Source organism: Rhinopithecus roxellana, chromosome 2 (genome assembly GCF_007565055.1).
Source record: "Rhinopithecus roxellana isolate Shanxi Qingling chromosome 2, ASM756505v1, whole genome shotgun sequence".
Lineage (NCBI taxonomy): Eukaryota > Metazoa > Chordata > Mammalia > Primates > Cercopithecidae > Rhinopithecus > Rhinopithecus roxellana.
In genome coordinates, this window is record NC_044550.1 from 21,845,998 (window position 1) to 21,858,594 (window position 12,597).

At 37.5% G+C, this 12,597-nt stretch overlaps 1 protein-coding gene across 4 annotated transcripts in view; it reads left to right on the forward strand.

Annotated features, from left to right (window-relative positions):
- Positions 1 to 12,597, forward strand: part of SEC24B (SEC24 homolog B, COPII coat complex component) — a 111,785-nt gene that overhangs the window by 34,528 nt on the left and 64,660 nt on the right. For all 4 annotated transcript variants that reach the window (XM_030915959.1, XM_030915965.1, XM_030915969.1 and 1 more), the window contains exon 3: positions 5,056 to 5,223. In XM_030915959.1, coding sequence (XP_030771819.1) covers positions 5,056 to 5,223 — 168 coding nt within the window. The remainder of the gene's footprint in view (positions 1 to 5,055; positions 5,224 to 12,597) is intronic.

Sequence of the window (12,597 nt, forward strand, 5' to 3'; positions counted from 1 at the left end):
CTATCAGATTTGTGTTTCAGAACTTTCTTCTATGAACAGTGTAGTAGATCACTGGAGAAGGAAGAACCTAGAACAGGAAAACCAGCTAGAAAGGAATTATTACAATTACTAGGTGAAGGATAACTTGGACTGGATTCATTTATACAGAAGACAGATGACAGAGATGACTTCAAGGATTTGTTGATATAGTTTATGAAGGAAAAAAGAATACAAGATGACTTAAAATTTCTAGCTTGAACAACTTGAGTGGATAGTGATACTATTAACTGAGAATTTATTTAATCTCTCCTAGTTTCTAAAGAACTTTTTGCATGATTACTTAAGATAGGGCTTACTTTTACAGGATTATATTAATAAAGGAGTATTCTTTTCAGAGGCCATCTACATACCTAATCCTCAGGTGTGTTACGCATGAAGAAGTGAATTCTAAGTAACTAACGGAACTAAGGAGCTACTAAGAACTAACTAAAGGCCCGGCATGGTGCTTCATCCTGTAATCCCAGCACTTTGGGAGGCCGAGGCAGAAGGATCACTTGAGCCCAGGAGTAAAAGTAAAAAATTAACTGAGGAACTGCAATAATCATCAAAAAAAGAAAATATTTATTCTTGAATCGTGATATCCTTCTCTCAGAAATCACACCTCAGAAACTAAACAGAGCAACAATGCATTTTGCGTAGTCCAGTTTTATGTATTGTTTCTTTTGTCAAATTCCCTTTGTGAAAGGAGCAGCTTCTTGGTTGGCATGTTTCTCTGGTCCTTAATGTTGGTAGGGCTTGTCTCCATTCATCCAACAAATACTTGAAAGCTATCTATGTTCCACAAGTTGTTCTAGTGTTGGGAGATAAAATAGTGAGTAAAAACGGTTAGTGCTATCCTCATAAAGTTTGCAATTCACTTAGAGAAGCACATATCCAAATAAACACAAGTGAATGTAACGTTCCTATTATTATTTAAGCATCATGAAGCAACCGTATATGGTACTTGGGAGCATTACTTTAGGTGCATTTAGCCTGTTAGACATGAAGCCTAGGGAAGTCTTCCCTAAGGAGGTAATACTTTAGCTATAATCTGAAGGATAAAGTCTCCATGTATAAAATTAATTACAGGTGAAGTAAATGTGTAAATGCAAAAAGGTAAAACTTTTTTTTTTTTTTTTTGAGATGGAGTCTCGCTCTGTCGCCCAGGCTGGAGTGCAGTGGCGCGATCTCGGGCTCACTGCAAGCTCCACCCCCCGGGTTCACGCCATTCTCCTGCCTCAGCCTCCTGAGTAGCTGGGACTACAGGCGCCCGCCACCGCGCCCGACTAATTTTTTGTATTTTTAGTAGAGACGGGGGTTTCACTGTGTTAGCCAGGATGGTCTCGATCTCCTGACCTTGTGATCTGCCTACCTCGGCCTCCCAAAGTGCTGGGATTACAGGCGTGAGCCACCGTGCCCGGCTAAAAAGGTAAAACTTTAAAACTTTTCAGAGAAAATACAGGAAACTAACTCTAGAAACTTGGGGTAGGAAAGGAATTTTTAAGCACAATGCACGTAATGCTAGCCATAAAGGATAAACATGATAAACTCGACTCATTTCTAATTTAAAACTTTTCTTTATTGAAAGACAACATGAAGAAAAGAAAAACACAAGCTGCAAACTGGGAAAAAATATATATACTTACAGTGTTTACCCAGAATATACAAGTGCTACATAGAAATTAATAAAAGACCAACAACCAAAAGAAAAATACTTGAATAGGCATTGCACAGAAGATTAAATGGAAACATAATCTCATTAATAAAACAGTGAAAAGCAAATTAAAACTAGAATGGGATATCATCTTATACCTAGTAACAGATGGGTAAAAACTAGAAAATCTAACTAAATACCAAGGAATGGTGAGGATGTGGAATAACAGGAAACTCTTAGAGACACTCTTGGTAGGAGGGTATATTCATTCATATTTTAGGAAAATTTGGCATTAGTGGATTGAAAATAACCACACCCCACAACACAGCTATCCCTCTTCTATATACTCTAGAGAAGTTCTCCTCAAACTATACATATGTGTCACCTGGGATCTCATTTAAAATGTAGGTTCTAATTCTCCAGGTCTTTTATGACTTGGCCTAAGATTCTACTTTCTAACAAGCTTCCACATGAGGTGTTGCTAGTCTGTAGACTACACTTTGAATATGAGGGCCATAAAACACCACTTCCTGTTTTAGATGGATGCCTCTTATGGCAAATGATTTTTGTTTGAGCTACTGCACAAAGAGACTAGTCTGCTCTCTAGGCTCATTTCCTACAGAGCTGTCCCCAGGGCTGAGGGATTCGATATCCCTCCTGCACACCTCCACATATTTGAGCTGTGGCATCTATGTGTAGAAGCTCTGCCCTGGGGAAAGTTGCATGTCTATACCAGGGACAAGTACATGAGTATTCATAGCTGCACTGTTTGTGAAAACAAAAAATTGGAAATAACCTAAAAGTCCATTAATAGCAGAATGAATAAATAAATTATATTCTTCCATCAGACTTCTGAACAGCAGTGAAAATGAAGTAGAGGCCGGGCGCGGTGGCTCAAGCCTGTAATCCCAGCACTTTGGGAGGCCGAGACGGGCGGATCACAAGGTCAGGAGATCGAGACCATCCTGGCTAACCCGGTGAAACCCCGTCTCTACTAAAAAATACAAAAAACTAGCCGGGCGACGTAGCGGGCGCCTGTAGTCCCAGCTACTCCGGAGGCTGAGGCAGGAGAATGGCGTAAACCCGGGAGGCGGAGCTTGCAGTGAGCTGAGATCCGGCCACTGCACTCCAGCCTGGGCGACAGAGCGAGACTCCGTCTCAAAAAAAAAAAAAGAAAATGAAGTAGAGCTGCACTCATTAACATGACTGAATCCCAGGAATGTAGCATAGGAAATACGGAAGAATACCTGCAATATGTTATTGTTATAAAGTTTACAAAATGAGCAAAAATAATGCCTTGGGATACTTATATGTGTGGTAAACTATTTGAAAACAAAAGCAAAAGGATAATAAACACGACTCGGGAAGGGGCAGGGGAGTGCCTTCTGTGAGGAGCATATTGAGAGCTTCAACAGTATTGAAAATGTTTTATTTTCAAAATTGGATGCTGAGTTCGTGGGTATTTTATTGTGCTTTATATATATATACATGTGTATCAATACATATATGTACGTACACATACACCTGATATGATTTCATTGTGTGTTTTTGAGACAGGATCTCCCGCTTTCACCCAGGCTGGAGTGCAGTGGCATGATCTTGGCTCACTGCAACCTTCTCCTGGGCTCAAGCCGTCCTCCCACCTCAGCCTCACCAGTAGCTGAGGACCACAGATGAATTTTTCAGTAGAGTTGGGGTTTTGCCTTGTTGCCCAGGCTGGTCTTAAACTCCTGGGCTCAAGCAATCTGCCCACCTTGACCTCCTAAAGTGCTGGGATTATAGGCATGAGCAACCACGCCTGACCCTAATTTTAGATAATTATATCTTTCTCAGTTTTTACTTGGATACTGTTAGATATTCTTAATCACTGTTTTATGTTGGCAGTTTTAGTGATAATAGCAGTTATCTATTGCTGGTTTAAAATAACAATGATTATTTTTCTTGGTTCTGTGGGTTTGCTGGGTAGTTCTTCTGCAGGTTTTTCTTGAATTCACTCATGTGAATTCATTTTGCTGGAGGTTTGCGGGACTAGAAGATTCTAAGATGGCTTCACTCACATGTTTAGCAGTTGGTGCAGACTCTTCACTGGGGTGCCTAGGTTTTTCTGTATGTGACTAGAGCAGCTTCCCTACATGATGATCCATGCAGCATTTCAGAGTGGAAAGGTGTAAGCTGCAGTGTCCCTCGAGACTTGAGATCTGGGACTTGTACACTTTTATTTCTGCCCCATACTGTTGATTAAAGCCAGTCACAGGGTTTGTTCTGATTCAGAGGGTAGTAAAATAGACTCCATATTGATGAAAGGAACTGGAAAATATTGTGATGATGTTTTCAATCTTCCACAATGATAGTTTCTCTTCCTACTAAAAATGATGAAGCAGTCAGCGTATTTAGACTACCTTCTTTCTCCGTTCCTCATATGTGCTTATGTTGTTTTTACACTATTAGGACATATAGCACATTTTGTTTTGTCACCATATTCCTATTTGTTTCAGTCCCAGAACTAAGATTGTTTATATATACACACACACAGTATACAGACACACACACATGTATATGTGCAGGTGTAAGTATGTAAATTTATTCAACATATCGTGACTGCTCACCAGTAGTCTTTTGCCATAGGTTTTTCAGTTATCTCTTGGTTAGATAATCTTGAAGATTATCTTCAATAACTTACCCAGTATTTCTCAACCAGGGACGATTTTGCCTTCTAGGAGACATTTGGTATTTTGAGCTATCACAAAGACCCACGATGAGTCACGTGCACTTTATTCCAGAAGTTCAACTTCGTGTTATGATTAGGCCCTTACTTAGTTACATGTGAAATAAGGCATCTGGTTAGAAACAGCAAATAAGAAGTAGCAGTTTACAGTGCAAAATGAGATCTGAACTGATACTAGAAGTGTTTATGGAATTCAGAGACCACATTATTGCAGAGTCAAAAACCTCTTCCTCATCTCCTTACCTGAGTCACCATTGCATAGTACAATAATCTGTTCAATAATTAGTATTCATAGAGATCATTAGTAAATAAAAGTTTTTTGAGTTCATTTTAAGAAGGTAAGGAAGATTGTGAAATATTTTAGGAAAATTGTCATTAAAGTTTATTAAAACATTTGATGAGTAATTTTTCAGTTTTTAAAAAATCATTTGTACCACCTTCTTTTCAAGATATACTAGGTAAATGTGATGATACTATTGAAGTTTCTACAAGAACTTCAGATAAACTGTATTTTGTTAGTAATATATATTATTATATGTTATATAATTACATACTATTTTATATTATATACATGATATATAGTATATTATATGGAGTAATATATATTAATATATTTCAAGTCTCTGTGGGTGAAATAGTTTCTTCTCTTCAATTGCAGATTCTTTATCCTGTCCTGTTATGCAAAATGTTCAGCCTCCCAAGTCCAGCCCAGTAGTATCCACCGTTTTATCAGGATCCTCATCAACAAGAACACCTCCCACTGCAAATCACCCTGTTGAGCCTGTGACCTCAGTTACACAGCCATCAGAGCTATTACAACAAAAAGGTATTTGAGATATTTATTATCGTATACACACACAGACACACATGCGTATTTGAATAGCTGACTTCAAAAAGTTAAACTGGAGGATCCTAATTTATACAAGATATGAAAAAAAGTTATTTATAATCTCAATCCAAACACAACTTTTGGAATATTAACTTACAGTGTCTCATATATGTTTTACATAATTACATACCATTTTGTATTTTGCTTTTCTGTTTATTACACATAGTTTTCATGTATCTATTGAGTCTTTATAGCTCTTTTTATGGCTAATTATTCATTGTGTCAATGTGTAATGGTTTATTTCATTCCTTTGTCATGGGACATTTATTTCTTATTTTTTAAAGGTTATTATAGTTTCTTTTAGGATAAAGTAGCCAAAACTTTATTATTTAGTGACTCTCCATATCCTATTTATTTCTGTGCTTTTTGTTATTGATAGTAGAAAGTAAGCTTTGACACGATTTTGCAAATGAAAGGGGGTGAAAATGAAATTGTAACCAATACTCTTGCGTCATTGAAGGACTATATGATTTATTGTTTGTTTAATATTCTCCATGTGTTAAGTAAGTAAAAGGTAATAAAATGTGTTGTTTTGACCCTGCTTCCCCACATTGTTTCTTTTGGCAGTTATTTTTTGTTGTTTTTTTTTTTTCTGTCTGGCTAAAATTCCAAAGTATTGATGTTTCAGGTTAATACATGGCATGTTTTATTTGATCAGAGATGATTGAACTGTTTTCAAGAATCTATAGTTTTTATTTCCAGAGCAACCATTGTATTATTTTAGGGGCTATACTCACTATGTAATGACAGCTCCTAACCTTGAGTGTGAAGAACCTTCTTATAGCTCTGAAACTGAGAAAAGTAAAAAAGCATGAAAATTCCTAGGGTGATCTCATTGCTTGTATCTGTTGAGTGTCTATGTGATCAACAGAGACCTTTCTGTCAATTGGTCAGGTGATACATTACACATTTTCTTACTTAGTTTTTTAGGAAAAGGAACTGCAGCACCAAATAGTGTCTGTCGATTCTCAGCAAACCAGTGGGTATACTGGAAATTGAATTTAGTTCTTAAAAGTATTTGCCTTCAAAGTGAAGGGCCAGTAGTAGTTTTGTTTATCATGAATCAAAAAAGTTTTTAGGATAGATCAAAGCCCTGACTAAATAAATGGCGTCTTTTCTTGTTTTTCCTCTACATTGGTGACTGCCTTCCATTTCTTAAATGTTTTGCTTTTTTTGGCCTATTACATTGCCCCTGCTGATTTATTTCTTCCTATCATATTTTCTTTTTTTTTTTTTTGGGAGACAGAGTCTTGCTCTGTTGCCCGGGGTGGAGTGCAATGGCACGATCTTGGCTCACTGCAGTCTCTACCTCCTGAGTTCCAGCGATTCTCCTGCCTCAGCCTCCTGGGTAGCTGGGATTACAGGTACACGCCACCATGCCCCGCTAATTTTTGTATTTTTAGTAGAGGGGTTTTACCATGTTGGCCAGGCTGGTCTCAAACTTTTGACCTTGGGTGATCGGCCTGCCTTAGCCTCCCAAAGTGCTGGGATTACAGGTGTGAGCCACCACGCCCGGCCCCTATCATATTTTCTTTTTGACCATCTTACTGTAAATACCATCCTACCGTCTTTTTATAAATATTATTTTGTAAACGGTTTGCCCACTAAACAATGACAATTATGTTTCTTCTTTTTTGTATTAAAATATATTTTTAAAGTAGAAGAAACTGCCATTTATTGAGCACATACAATATATCAGGTATTTTATATCTCATTAATTCAAATATTAATCTTATAACAGATGTTCTTCCTTTTTCACAGATGAGAAAAGTGAGATTGACAGAGGTTAGGTAACTTGCCCAAGACTACAAGTTAATAAGTAGCAAAGCAAAAGATTGTGAACTCAGGTCTCTCTGTCTTTTATTCTTTCTATAAAATAAGGCTGAATTTTTGTTGTCATTGGCTGTTGACAAACTAACTCTTGATTTACCTAAGGTAAGTTTCTTGCTTAAGTAACAGAAAATATCATACTGGAGACATCTGAATTGTAGTTTTTATTGTTCCATTTTCATAAGTAGGAGAATGGCCTCTTAGTGACTTCTTTGTCTTTGGATAGATCTGGGCTACACAACTTAATTGAGTCAGGGCTACCACATATGGTGGTGTGAATTGTCATTTGCATAAATGAAGCTTCTTCGAATTGTGCAGTGTATCATCTGCATAGTGTTTACTGTGGGCCTGATATAACCTACTAAAGTGGTTAATACTTAAGAAGAGATTAGCTTTTTTTCTTTCAGCTGCAAAGACACCGTTGCTTAGTTGTTCTCCCAAGACTAAGCATTTTTTATCTGTTTTTAGGGGAGACATCAAATTTTTGTTTGAGTAGCCCCTAAAATTTTTTTCATAAACTACCTACTTGAACATTTTTTAGATTGATATCTAAAATTTTTTCATCAAAAATTTAAATACTTGTAGTTATGTAATTTTTAACGTATATGCTGCCTGACTTTTAAAACAGAGATGTTACATTCTTTCAAATGTACCCTTTGGAATGATACCTACCATCATCCTTTTGCAAAAAACATGAATAGCCCTTCTTTAACATTTGAAAAGTTTACATTTTTCATATTTCTCTTTGATGGCATATCTCCTTTCCTTAATGAAATAATAAAATATATTCTTATACTAGAAACTCTTTTATCACTCTATTGTGCTTTTCCATGACAATAATGTATAAATTGAAATGTTAAAATGTGTTTCATTATCTATGACTTTAAGTCTCTAGATGGTATTTTTTCTTTTGAATGAAGCCATCAATCATTACAACTTTTTCTCTCTCTTTTTTTTTTTTTTTGAGACAGACTCACTCTGTCACCCAGGCTGGAGTGCAGTGGCATGATCTTGGGTCACTGCAACCTCTACCTCCCAGATGCAAGTGATTTTTATGTCTCAGCTTCCTGAGTAGCTGGGATTACATGTATGCGCCAACATGCCTGGCTAATTTTTGTATTTTTAGTAGAGATGGGGTTTCACCATGTTGACCAGGCTGGTCTCAAACTCCTGGCCTCAAGTGATATGCTTGCCTAGGCCTTCCAAGTGCTGGAATTACAGGTGTGACCATTGTACCTGGCCAATCACTACAACTTTTACTGTTGGCATAAAATTGGTCAAAACAATGTAAACATCATGCATTTTGGTATTTATCATGAATTTTCGTACATTTTTATTGGAAATACACCTTTAAGTGAAATGAATGGACTTTCTCCTCTCCCCACTATAGCTTTGTATCTGAGTTGAATATGATTCATTGTTAGAATATGATAATGTTCAGATAAGTTTCATTCTTAGTTTTTATTTTCATACACATAATTGCTGAGAAACATTGTTCACATAAAGTAGATTATAATTATATTGGAAGAGTTCTGCTAAAGCAGTATCATTCTGTTTTACTTAATTTTGCTTTTGCTCTTTTTACCCTTCTGAGTTACATGTCAGAAATTATTGTTTGTTAGATTTTATTTTCCAGGTGATAGTTAACGTTATTATTTCATATAGCAGTTTGTAATTTGCAAGTCCCTTTAACTTTTTCTATCTGTATTACTGTCTCATCAGATGGAGCAAGCATGTCATAGGTTATCTTCCTTTTATAAGTGAGGAAATTTAAGTTTAGAAAGGTTACATGTCTTACCTAAAGACCTACAGAGTTGGTAGGAGAGGTACCCAGGCCCATTGCACACCTTTTGCCTTCAAACTCAGTACTTGTTTTAGTCTATCAGAAGTTATTCAAAATATTTTGAATTTTCTTTTACCATGGCCAATATATCTTACCATACTGTTTATTTTTATTTATTTATTTATTTATTTATTTATTTATTTATTTATTTATATATTTTGAGACGGGGTCTTGTTCTCTTGCCTGGGCTGGAATGCAGTGACTCAGCTCACTGCAGCCTTGACCCTTGAGCCTACTGGGGCTCAAGTGATATTCCCACCTCAGCCTCCTGAGTAGCTAAGGCCACAGGCACACACCACCACATCTGACTAATTTTTTAACAAATTACTTGTAGAGATGAAGTCTTACTACGTTGCCCAGGCTGGTCTTGAACTCCCAGGCTCAAGTGATTCTCCTGCCTTGGCCTCCCAAAGTGCTGAGATTACAGGTGTGAGCCACTGTACCTGGCTACCATACCCTATAAATGTGTTTTTATCAAAAACAAGCTGTGATATAGGCCATTTATTTTATGGATAATATCTCCATATAACCTGATTGGCAGAAGCAGTCCTCAAAACATAACAAAGCATATACTACTAAGTACTAACAGATGCACTTGCTGGTAAATATTTTTTTGTTAAAAAGATGTAGAAAGTGTTAAATATTTTATAAAATATAAAAATTAAGAATTGACTATATTTTGTCACGAAAAGGTTGTAAAATATTTTATTGCACATGTCACATTGACTCTGAAATCACAGAATTTTTATCTGTGAGTTTTAGTATGTCTTAAAAACACTTGATAGTCCTGGGAAATACTCCATTGTTTTTAAAATGATTCCAGCCAGGCATGGTGGCTCACGCCTGTAATCCCAGCACTTTGGGAGGCGAAGGTGGGTGGATCATTTGACGTCAGGAGTTCGAGATACCAGCCTGGCCAACACGGTGAAACCCTGTCTCTACTAAAAATATAAAAAAAATAGCTGGGCATGGTGGCACACACCTGTAATCCCAGCTACTTGGGAGGCTGAGGCAGGAGAATCGCTTGAACTGGGGAGGCAGAGGTTGCAATGAGCTGAGATCATGCCACTGCACTCCAGCCTGGGCGACAGAATGAGACTCTGTCTTAAAAAAATAAAAAGAAAAATAAGGCCGGGCGCGGTGGCTCAAGCCTGTAATCCCAGCACTTTGGGAGGCCGAGACGGGCGGATCACGAGGTCAGGAGATCGAGACCATCCTGGCTAACGCGGTGAAACCCCGTCTCTACTAAAAATACAAAAACTAGTTGGGCGAGGTGGCGGGCGCCTGTAGTCCCAGCTACTCGGGAGGCTGAGGCAGGAGAATGGCGTAAACCCGGGAGGCGGAGCTTGCAGTGAGCTAAGATCTGGCCACTGCACTCCAGTCCGGGCAACAGAGCCAGACTCCATCTCAAAAAAAAAAAAGAAAAAGAAAAAGAAAAAATAAGTAAAATAATTAGTAGGACTGAGTGCGCCAGTCAGGTTAGTGGGAGGTTCTTTTTTTTCTAACTATGTGACCTAAAAAGAACAGCTGAAAATAATTTTAATTAAATATATACAAAAAGATGTTTTTAAAGTTAGTGATATAGCTCACATTTATTTCATATTTAGTATGTGTCATGCACCATTCTAAGCATTTGAAATATATTAACTCATTTAATCCTTACCACAACCATTTGAGGTTTTACCCCATTTTATAGATAATGTAAGTGAAGAACAGAGGTTAGTAACTTGCTCAAGGACATACCAGTAGTAAGTGGTAGAACCTGGAGTTTAACCCAGAGTCCCTATCTTTATCCACAATGTCATGCTCCTTCTCTGTTCAGTATTTCCTACTGTGTACTTTATATAAGAGGCTTGTATACATTAGCGCAATGTGTCATAGTAAGAATTAGGATAAACTAAGGTCGTGTGTTTCCTTTGTAAAGTATAAGAAAGGCTGTCATTAACACGGGCACTTTTTTATGTGGATAAGTTTGAGGAAAGAGAGTATTTATGAGAATCAACATCTGAAAATTGATTTCCTTAAAACCATTCTTTTGTGGGGACCCTTGAAAAGTCTTCTAGTGTGTACACCTAGTTTCCAGTTCAGGAAAGAGAGCAGTTACTCAAAAGTCTGAACTCCTGAATTTAAAAAAGCTAATCTCCACAAGAGACTTGTTCTGTTAAGATTAGTTTGATTTATTCCCGGTATAGCTGTATCTAGGGAACACTGAAGAATATTAAGCAGCACCAAGGATATGTTCTCCTGGAAAGGTTTGCCTGAGGGTACTTTAATGGTAGGTAATTTAAACTAAATGTCCTTTCGAAAATATTGGGACCCTTTGAGTAACAGAATGCTACGTCATGTTAGAGTCCATAAAGTGTTTCATGTTTCTTGGTTTAGTAGATTTATACCTTGGAAGCTCTGGTTAAGATAGAATAAATCATGATATAACATTTCTTTTCCATTTGGTGGTGGTAGAGTAGCTACTCGGTGTACATACATTTCTACAGTGAGTTTCAGGCTGAGCTCTGGGAAAGGGTGTCATATTTTACCACCTTGTATATTTGACCTATGTATCTCATACGTAGATTTTGGCTCTTAAAGACAATCTGAATTAGAGGCACTTCAGGAAGCATTCACGTATCCTAGAATAGATGACTTGGCTGTCAACCCCTTGCCGGCTGTAGCTCCCCATTTGTTGTAGTCCATATGTGCTATACCCAACCTAGAGCAGAGCGCTTTGCCTGGCTATTTTTTTTTTTACTTTTTACAGAGATGGGCGTCTCAATATGTTTCCCAGGCTGGTCTTGAACTCCCAGCTTCAAGTGATACTCCTGCCTGAGCCTCCCTGAGTGCTCAAATTATAGACATGAGCCATTGTGCTTGGCTCAAATTTTTGTTTTAATTGGGCTTTTTTGTCAGAAGAATGTGCCACTCTGAATTTGTTTTTGGTATTAAGTTTGTTTCTTGTATTACCTGAACCTATTTTACATTGATTTTTATTTTCCCAGATGAATTTGTGATGCTGCTATTTTACTGATTTTGAAAGATGTTTCAGCAAAGCTAGCAGATTTTTCCATGACTTTTTAGTCATTGTTGAAAGATCAAAGCTTCATTCATCTACAGTTTAACCTTTGCTTCTACCAACTCAAATTTTTTTCTTAATGGCTTTTTTCTTACTCTAGAGAAGAGTTGTTTACCCATGCTAATCAAGTATGCTAGTCACCTGAAAAAAAAATAAAGCGTTAAAGCACTACCATCCATGTGATTTTGGTGAGGCAGGGCTTCATTGTACCCCCAATATTAGGAAATGTTCTTGAAAATCCCCACTATGTTTCTGGGCTTTCTTTTTTCTTTTTTTTTTCAAAGTAGAGCTATGAGATTTTCCATACAAGGATGTTTATTCTTATTTATGAAGTGTTCATTTTCTTTTTTTCTTTTTTTTTGAGATGGAGTCTTGCTCTGTCACCAGGCTGGAGTGCAGTGGCACGATCTCTGCTCACTGCTACCTCTGCCTCCCGGCAGAGGCGATTCTCCTGCTTCAGCCTCCCGAGTAGATGGGACCACAGGCGCGCGCCACCACGGCCAGCTAATTTTTGTATTTTTAGTAGAGATGGGGTTTCACCAGGATGGTCTCAATCTCTTAACCTCGTGAT